At 34.3% G+C, this 10,863-nt stretch overlaps 1 protein-coding gene across 1 annotated transcript; it reads right to left on the bottom strand.

Moving 5' to 3' along the window:
- Positions 1–1,192: 1,192 nt before the first annotated feature.
- On the bottom strand, positions 1,193–4,393 carry LOC139847219 (patatin-like protein 2). Its single transcript, XM_071836871.1, has 7 exons — positions 4,188–4,393; positions 3,905–4,086; positions 3,627–3,813; positions 2,683–2,844; positions 1,822–2,124; positions 1,558–1,733; positions 1,193–1,350 (listed from the first exon to the last, which is right to left on the bottom strand). The coding sequence occupies exons 1-7, from the start codon at positions 4,314–4,316 to the stop codon at positions 1,275–1,277; spliced, it is 1,215 nt and encodes a 404-aa protein (XP_071692972.1). The 5' UTR covers positions 4,317–4,393; the 3' UTR covers positions 1,193–1,274.
- Between the last annotated feature and the right edge of the window lie 6,470 nt (positions 4,394–10,863).

A 10,863-nucleotide genomic window follows, 5' to 3' on the forward strand; every position in this document is an offset into this window, starting at 1 on the left:
TGTGATATATGGGGCTTATCTTGTCTTCAAATTCTGTGATCCTAGCAAAAAAACAAGTAAACCAAGGTATGTGAACTTGAAGTACAAAATGGGGGGCAAAACTTTACATGCATATTTTGCAACATGGAGAGACGAAGAGTGGATGATGATCGAATTGTGCCGATTCTTAAACTATAAGAAAGATACAGATTTTGAGGTTTTACTAGAAAGCATTTCAAGATGCTACTGTGGTGGCGGTGCTATCTATGTTGAAGGCATTGAGTTTCGAGTCATTGACAATGTACGTTCCAAAACACTCTTTAATTTCTGTTACAAATTCTTTAATTTTCATTATTCTATGGAACATATTTATTTTGGAAACTATTTTAATAGTCGTTGTTACGATTGACAGGTGAAACATGAAAGAATTGAGACACTAAAGGAAGTCCAAGTTCCAAAACAAGAGTTAATATATCAGACAGAGTCGGTGCTGGATTGGGATTTGGTGGCAGAGCTTTCACACCAACAAGTTTATGTCATAAAAGAGAGATTTAAAGATGAAAGGATGTCACCAGATACAGACTACATGTGTTACCTTGTGTTCATGCTATCTGAAAAGTGTCACGGTTTGCATTGTCCAGTCAAAGTACGAGATGTGCTTCGCTGGAAAAACAAAGAGACTAGATTTGTTTATTTTAAACCCCCAAGTATATCGAATTTACTGGAAAATAGTTGTGTTCCAGAAGAGAGGGAAGATGGATACATGGAAGTACTCGTCTGGAAATTTAATTCTACTTCTGATCTTAGGAAGGGCTGTATTCCTATTCATTTGAAATTCATAGCTTATGAAGGCACTTTGTCTGGCCTTATATTTTATGCCCTCGATATTCGAGAACTGTAAGAGTTTATGAACAACATCCGACCTAAATTGTACCTGTTGATAATGGTGGGTTTAATTTCTAGTTTGAATTGCTACATTTGATATAATAACTGATAACATGGCCATGTTGGATCATAATGTATGTCACAAACAGTTAGAAGATAGTATATACTTTTCATATCAGATTCAAAGTTTTGATTCATTTATATAATTTAGATTAGAAATCATCATATTAGTATATTTTACATATGATTTATATAACTTACATACATTTACATTTTACATTTTATTATAATACAAAAAGGAAAAAATAAAATAAAAGAGTATGTGTAACTATATTTATAACCCTTGCTTCCCATGACCCAACAGTACAATGAATAATTCAGAAATTGTAACTGAAACCATTTTTATGGCTTCAAAGCTTTTTGATAATCTGAGGTGATTTTGTTGATTCTCGCAGCTTCTTCTCCTCTGAAAGCAATTTTGCAAATCTGCACACATGTGTGAATAATGTTATTGCTTTATTTGTTTAACTTTAACCAAATCAATATTATTAATCACAGTCTAGGCAAAGAAAAAATTCTGGATATATATAATTGCAAGGATTGTCCATGTAATTACAATATACAATTGCATCAAATAACTATTATTATACTCCGCAACATTTTAAGTCGATGAAAGTCTACTAAACTAATTACCTTGTAAGGCTTTCAGCATTGGTTTGGCCATTATCTCTAGGCTCAGACAAGCCATTCCTTAAATTGACCCATGAAGCTGGTTTTTTTAGTAGCTTGTCACCAATATCCTTAAGTTTGGACATGTTATCTTTTGTTGCAATATCCACGGATGCCGCATCACCAATTAATGTATCATCCTGCACATATCCAATGTTTATGGAGTTAGTGTGAAGTTTAAGGTATGTAATTTGAAAATTAGTCATCATATCAAGCTTTAACTATTACTTGGATTCGAAGGTAATTTCCTTGCGAATGAACTGCTTGAAAGAAAACTGCTATGTGACTGTCAACCATATCTCCACTTGCTTGAGTGAATACGTCCACTATTGGGGTCGAATTGTCGTGGATCAACCAACCAAAAATCCCCCATTTGGAGGCTGCATTAGCGTTGTACGGTTTTGCTTCCTTAGATGCACCCGAGCCTATTGAGATCACCAGGAATCGACCATAATCCACCGGTTTCACTGGGAAGAATTCTGGATCTTTGCTAAACACTTGTCTAGTCACTTGGCTTATTGCAACGAGTGCCTACACAAAAGAAAACAACTATTAGAATAAATAGCGATTCTAGGATCAAAATTTAAAAAGGTTCCAAAGTGGGCCAATTATATTATTTTGTTGTTTACAATAAAAAAAACCATAAATCCTAAAAATCTTTGGGTCCTACAGTTAATTTTAGTGGAGTTCTATATAATTTGAAGAGTAGTTTGTAAAAAAAAAATCAAAATCAAAATGTGGTGTCGTGAGACACCGCTCATCTTTAAGTAGAATCGCCCTCTCAGACATATTTTTATATTTAAAAAGCTCTGACCGATCGGGGAAACAACTTAATATATATTTATAACAGTAAGGTGTAGCCTCCGGACACCTGCCTGATTTAGAATATATACCTGAACTTTTTGATAGGCATACATGATTACAACTTTGTTGGTATATAATATATTTAGGATTTGTCTATCGATGTACTTAACGGTTGTTAGTGAACATAACCGTTGTGTATAACACTTTTATGTACGTTAAGGACAGCCTTTCTAAAGGCTGTTGTTAGACAAATTTATTTAGGATTTTTATATACTACATATATACCGGATTGTTAGCGGCAACACCACCATCAATAAGATTAAATTCTAGACCGTTTCCATCCGCAAAGTTGTTCTTGAAGTAATAGGGAGGAAAATAAGTTGGAGCTGCAGAGGTGGATATGCATATATCTGATAACTGAACATTGTAGCTCGGATTAACTTCCGCCTGTTCATATAAATACCGTTAGGCTTCTAATGACAATTAACTAGAAAAATGAGCCCGCGCGATGCCGCGGGGCCTTTGAGTTGCGTATTCATAGTTAACGGAGCGTGTTATAGGTGTGTATATGTATTGAATATAGTTCGAGGTATTGAGCGTTTTTTTTAAGTGTCCGTTTCGCGCATACTTAGTCCCGTTGTGTTCGTGAGATTTTTTTGAGTTGAACGGTGGCCTCGGAAAAATTTAACTCGCACCGAGCGAAAAGATAGGAGCCGCTAAAAATTCGGGTGGAAGTAGTTTCTTTTATTTTAATAAAATTGTATATTTACATTTTTTACCCCTGAAAAGAGGTAAAGTTGAGAGGTCGTTGTGTAAAGTGAGTTAAAGGTGAGGGGTCGATTGCAGTGTGGACGCAAACTAAAAACTAAAGCACTTTTGTATTGAAACTACAAATTTTTGGGTGGTATTGAAACTACAAATTTTTTGGTGGCTATTAGTATATAGGGGTAATAAGTTAAGGACATGCTGGTTATTGCGATATGATAAAAATTGATCATGTCATTCAAGATCGTCTATGTTTTCGAGTTTTTTTAAAGAAGGAAAGAAATGAAGATGTTTCCGATTTGAAAGAAACTGCTAGAGAGAAAATTAATCGCAATTTCCTTTACACTTATTTCCTTATCTTCTTTAAAAAACTAACGAACACCAAATTTTCTTTGTTCTTCTCAATTCATTTATTTTCTTCCCAAACTAAAATTTCAAAGACTTATTAAAGGTTAAACTGAAACCTGATAAGTTGAGAAAATGGTAGGTTGTAGAGTTTGGATATCGAATGTAGGAATGACAACGTTCGTTAGGGTATCCGTCAAACGAATGTTTCCAAGCTCCCGCCTTATGATTTTCTTTAGATACTTTCCGTTGTACTTTGGTCCGAATAGCATTTTCACGGTCTTCAAAACCGATCCCAATACACCGCTACAATTCAACCACAATAATCATACAGGAATTACATCATTGTTGTCACCAAGAATGTATATAGCATGATACCAACAGGTCATACACAAACCTTTGTTGTGGAAATATTTTTGGTCCATGCTTCATATAAAACGGTACGATATCTTTAGCCTCGTAGAGGGGTTGGTTGTTTTTATTCGGGGCTGTTAACATAGCTGTAACAAGGCCACCAGTACTAGTTCCTGCAACTACGTCAAAATAATCCACAAGTCTTGCTTCACTACCGTCCAATTTCTACATATGATGATCACGATTCAAGAAAATTAGCACGATTCGAATAGATCATAATGGCATTAATTTATACTATTGATCATAAGATAGAGTTTAACAACTACCTGAAGTTCAGATTCAAGGAAAGCTAGTATTGTGGCAGGAATAATCCCTCTAATACCGCCTCCATCGATACTAAGAATGGTGATAAGTTTTCCATTAGTAGCAGCTTCGAATTGTTGTGTTTTCTCCATCGGTTTGCTTTTTAAAATATGCGAAAATCTTATCTGTTTACTCGTTCTTATTGATAATATTTAAGGTGTGTGCGTGTTTAGTTAATATATGTGTATGATTATGGAAAAGGTATGTTTGGATTGTGTTTATATAGCTACACATATACTTATATATATGTAGTGTTTATTTACTAGCATGAAAAGTCGTCTTATGTCACTTTGATTATATATAAATAGAATATTTCAAAGTTTATCAACGAACCTATATATCTACGTCAAACAAAAGGCTTTAAGCACGTTTGATATATCCAGTTATATAATTAATAAGCCAACAAGTTTTATTATATAATTAATAAGTTTTTTCTTAAATGTAGTCCGCGACATCTATTATATGTAGAATAGTTATTTCACGGGGTGGTTGTTTGTTAATACCAAAGATAAATTTAAACTTATATACAGGATCAAAATATATGTTCATGATAATAATTGCTAGAACTAGAATGTGAACGTGATAATAGTGAAACAATAATGAAATGCAAAGGGATAAACGTGTATATTGCTTAATTGTATGTACTCAACATGCATGTGAACGTGATAAACGTGTAATAATTGCTTAAATGTACTAAGACCATTTTCTGTGCTTGTCAACGGAGGGAGTTGTTGTGTTACTGTTGGTGCATAAAAGGCCCGAGTTCGAATCAACCAAACAAGTTGGACCCGTCAACCAATATAAGCCCAAGACGAGTATATAAGGAGTTGAAAGGCTTCATTTGTAGGTTGATGATCGAAAAACCCTGATCAAAGTGGTATCAGAGCTGTGGCTTCCTGATCAAAACGTTTTTGAGTCGAATCAAGTGTTTTTGTTTTAGGGTTTTTGGTCTAAACGGGTTTTGAGTAAAAGTTGAGATTTTTACGTTTAATTCTTGTGTTTTTGTGTTTATTATTGTTACTGGGTGTTTTTCTGAAGTTTCTACCGGTTTTGTTTAAGTCTAGAACGTCAAAATCGATCAAAATTGAAGTTTTTATCGAAAACCCTAGCTTTTTCTGCCCAGAATTCGTAAGAACTACCATCGGCCGATCGTCTTTGACCATCGACCGTTCGTCCCAACCCTCGACCGTTCGTCATACACAATCAACCGATCGTCTCTTATTGAACCGGAGGTCAGTCTTTCATAACATAGAATCGTTTGTCTTTACCATCGGCCGTTCGTCTCTTGACCATCGACCGATCGTCACCTACCATCGGCCGATAGTATCTTCCATCGACCGACGGTCATAATTCTAAAATTCAGTTACAAAGTCTACACCATCGGCCGTTAGTCATAGACCTCCGACCGATTGTCATAGACCTCCGACCGATCGTCACAGACCTTCCACCGATTGTCTTGTCCTTCGGCCGATCCTCTTTTGAGACATAATCTTATAATTATATTTAATTAATCTTAATCAATCTTAATCAGTTAAAATGTCCGACACAAACGAACAAGTGATGAATGAATACAGTGCATTAGTTATTGCACCTGGACTACAAAAGCTATTACTGAATGAAAGTGAATCTGGTTCTTCGAATAAAGTACCTAGACTTGACAACCTTAAGAACTTCTTGGACTGGAAAGTTAGGTTTGTTATTTACTTAAACGGTGTCGACTCTAGACTTTGGAAATGTATTGAGAATCCGTATGTATGGCCATGCGGAGCAGATGGTGAACCCAAAGAAACTTCACAGTTTAGTCCCACAGAGCGTGAAGAGTACAATCTTGAGTGTAGATGTTATGCTCAGCTAACCCAAGCTTTGTCAAAGGAAATCTTTCAGCAATTTAAGAACCGAAACAAAACCTCGTATACTATCTGGTTAGCTCTTCAATCTGCAACAGAAGGTACTGCTACCTATCGTGCGACTAAGGGTAAGGTTTTGAAAGACGAGTGGAGGGTGTTTGCAGCTCTTCCATCAGAATCTCTTGGACAAACATAGGAAAGATATCGATTATTGGTTGCAGAGATGGCAGATTATGGGATTGAGGTGCCTGATGAAAAGGCAGTAAGGGTGTTGAATGAAAGATGGTCTTCCAGAAAAGTGGGATCATGAGATAGAAAAGATTCAGAACAGGTACAGTTCATCAGGTCGTCCGTTGACACTAACAGCTTTTACTTCGAAGTTGATGGAGAAGGACATTCAAGATGAAGCAAAGAGAAAGAGACTTGGTTCTGTAGCTGCTGCTGCATCATCTTTAGCTTCATCTTCTGGTACTCATGCTCCACTACATACAGCATACATATCAGCCAATGCTTCACAAATGTCTGCACCATCGTCTCAGTCCGGATACTTTAATGCTAAATTACAAGCTCAAAATTCTACAATTAAGATGATTGAAGATTCTCCGATTCAACAGACCCAGACTCAGACTCAGACTCCTGTGTTTCAAACTAAGAATATCATGAAGAGATCTCGCGAATCTATTCAGGAAGATATGGCATTGGCAGCTATTATTGTTAACTCATACAACGATATGATTGGTAGACAAGTGCTTAATAGTCATCTTGAAAATGAAGACTATGATCAGAATGATGAGGACGAGCTTGAGAGAATGGATATACTCTACTGTATGGGTAGTATTGTGAGACGTGCAAGAAAGTACTTGAAGAGAATAGGACAAAGATCATTGAGTTTGAATCGAGATTCAAAATTCGGTTTTGATATGTCAAAGGTTAGGTGCTACAATTGTGATGAATATGGTCATTTTAAGAAGACTTACACGAGACCACCCAAGTCTGGTTTTCATGATCCTTTTCACCAGACAACCATCTCAGTTACACCACAACATGTAATTGTCGAGAAAGAATCTTCGGGTTCTGTTCAATCTAAGGCTTTAACTACAATGTATGCGGATGAAGTATGTGATTGGTCCATCTCGGTAGATACACAGAAAGCTAACGTTGTGTTTGTAGGTAAAAGCGAAGTAGAAATTGAAGAGGAAAGAATTGTTCGAAAAAATGCAGGTTGTACGGGTAAGGATAATCCGAGTTGCACATGCTATGTGTGCAAATGTGATGCTAGGTTGAAGAGAGCAGAAGAGCTGATGAAATTTTTCTTCAGGAAGAGGATTAAAGATAGGTTGTATGATAAGTTTCGCAAAGCTAAGGACTTATCAGATCTTGAGTTTACTACTGACTCGTCTGATGAAGAAGAAGGGATGAGTTGTCATGTTGGTACTTGGTTCAGAAAAGAGCTGGAACATTTGCTCAACTGTGATCTTAAGAGTGGTGATGAGAAGATTGTTACGGTTCAGAGTCCAGTTTGTTCAGATCAAGGTGAGGGTAAAGGAGGTTATGAGGCTGATTACTCGGATACTACTAGCTCAGAGTCAGAATCAGAATCAGATGCAGATTCTCAGGTTGGAAGAAATGCCTATGCATTCATGGCCAACACGTCCGGTAATGATAAGGTATGTATTGACTCAGTTTCAAATTGTTCTAAATGCATTGGTTATGAACAGGAAATTGAGAGGCTTGAATGTGTTATCACTAAGCTTAATGAGATATCTGTTACATGTGAGACTTGTCCTAAGCTTAGAATTGACCTTAAGAATCTAAGTTTGGAGAATTGGACTAATAAAAAGAACTATGATGATGCGCTTTTCTAACTTAATAAACAGAAAGACTATGTTGATGTGATTACGTCTTTAGAAAATCAGGTAGGTCACTTAAAATCAACTGTTATAGATGATGGAAAAGTGATTACTGTAGTGACCCAAACTTTTCCATGTTTATATATATTAATTGAGATTGATATTTACATGATTAAATGTTTCCAACATGTTAAGCAATCAAACTTGTTAATACTTGATTAATTGAAATATGTTTCATATAGACAATTGACCACCCAAGTTGACCGGTGATTCACGAACGTTAAAACTTGTAAAAACTATACGATGACATATATATGGTTATATATATAGTTAATATGATTTTATTATAAGTATGTATCTCATTAAGTATTTTAACAATGAGTTATATACATAAAAATGAGACTATTAATTTAAGAAACTCGAAAACGGTATATATAACGATTATCGTTATAACAACGTCTTACTAGGTACATATGAATCATATTAAGATATTGATACACTTGGTTAATTATGTTAAATGATAAGTAAATATATTATTAAGTGTATTAACAATGAAATACATATGTAAAAATAAGACTACTAACTTAATGATTTCGAAACGAGACATATATGTAACGATTATCGTTGTAACGACATTTAACTGTATATATATCATACTAAGATATATTATATATCATAATATCATGATAATATAACAATTTAACATCTCATTTGTTATAATAAACAATGGGTTAACAACATTCAACAAGATCGTTAACCTAAAGGTTTCAAAACAACATTTACATGTAACGACTAACGATGACTTAACGACTCAGTTAAAATGTATATACATGTAGTGTTTTAATATGTATTCATACACTTTTGAAAGACTTCAAGACACTTATCAAAATACTTCTACTTAACAAAAATGCTTACAATTACATCCTCGTTCAGTTTCATCAACAATTCTACTCGTATGCACCCGTATTCGTACTCGTACAATACACAGCTTTTAGATGTATGTACTATTGGTATATACACTCCAATGATCAGCTCTTAGCAGCCCATGTGAGTCACCTAACACATGTGGGAACCATCATTTGGTAACTAGCATGAAATATCTCATAAAATTACAAAAATATGAGTAATCATTCATGACTTATTTACATGAAAACAAAATTACATATCCTTTATATCTAATCCATACACCAACGACCAAAAACACCTACAAACACTTTCATTCTTCAATTTTATTCATATAATTGATCTCTCTCAAGTTCTATCTTCAAGTTCTAAGTGTTTTTCATAAATTCCAAAAGTTCTAGTTTCATAAAATCAAGAATACTTCCAAGATTGCAAGTTTACTTCCAAGTTTTCTAAATCCATTCCAAGTAATCATTCAAGATCAAGAAACCTTTGTTACTTACAGTAGGTTATCTTTCTAATACAAGGTAATAATCATATTCAAACTTTAATTCAATTTCTATAACTATAACAATCTTATTTCGAGTGGAAATCTTACTTGAAATTGTTTTCGTGTCATGATTCTGCTTCAAGAACTTTCAAGCCATCCAAGGATCCTTTGAAGCTAGATCTATTTTTCTCATTTCCAGTAGGTTTATCCAAGGAACTTGAGGTAGTAATGATGTTCATAACATCATTCGATTCATACATATAAAGCTATCTTATTCGAAGGTTTAAACTTGTAATCACTAGAACATAGTTTAGTTAATTCTAAACTTGTTCGCAAATAAAAGTTAATCCTTCTAACTTGACTTTTAAAATCAACTAAACACATGTTCTATATCTATATGATATGCTAACTTAATGATTTAAAACCTGGAAACACGAAAAACACCGTAAAATCGGATTTACGCCGTCATAGTAACACCGCGGGCTGTTTTGGGCTAGTTAATTAAAAACTATGATAAACTTTGACTTAAAAGTTTTTATTCTGGGAAAATGATTTTTATTATGAACATGAAACTATATCCAAAAATTATGGTTAAACTCAAAGTGAAAGTATGTTTTCTAAAATGGTCATCTAGACGTCGTTCTTTCGACTGAAATGACTACCTTTACAAAAACGACTTGTAACTTATTTTTCCGACTATAAACCTATACTTTTTATGTTTAGATTCATAAAATAGAGTTCAATATGAAACCATAGCAATTTGATTCACTCAAAACGGATTTAAAATGAAGAAGTTATGGGTAAAACAAGATTGGATAATTTTTCTCATTTTAGCTACGTGAAAATTGGTAACAAATCTATTCTAACCATAACTTAATCAACTTGTATTGTATATTATGTAATCTTGAGATACCATAGACACGTATACAATGTTTTGACCTATCATGTCGACACATCTATATATATTTCGGAACAACCATAGACACTCTATATGTGAATGTTGGAGTTAGCTATACAGGGTTGAGGTTGATTCCAAAATATATATAGTTTGAGTTGTGATCAATACTGAGATACGTATACACTGGGTCGTGGATTGATTCAAGATAATACTTATCGATTTATTTCTGTACATCTAACTGTGGACAACTAGTTGTAGGTTACTAACGAGGACAGCTGACTTAATAAACTTAAAACATCAAAATATATTAAAAGTGTTGTAAATATATTTTGAACATACTTTGATATATATGTATATATTGTTATAGGTTCGTGAATCAACCAGTGGCCAAGTCTTACTTCCCGACGAAGTAAAAATCTGTGAAAGTGAGTTATAGTCCCACTTTTAAAATCTAATATTTTTGGGATGAGAATACATGGAGGTTTTATAAATGATTTACAAAATAGACACAAGTACGTGAAACTACATTCTATGGTTGAATTATCGAAATCGAATATGCCCCTTTTTATTAAGTCTGGTAATCTAAGAATTAGGGAACAGACACCCTAATTGACGCGAATCCTAAAGATAGATCTATTGGGCCTAACAAAC

Source organism: Rutidosis leptorrhynchoides, chromosome 5 (assembly GCF_046630445.1).
Source record: "Rutidosis leptorrhynchoides isolate AG116_Rl617_1_P2 chromosome 5, CSIRO_AGI_Rlap_v1, whole genome shotgun sequence".
NCBI classification, from domain to species: Eukaryota; Viridiplantae; Streptophyta; class Magnoliopsida; order Asterales; family Asteraceae; genus Rutidosis; species Rutidosis leptorrhynchoides.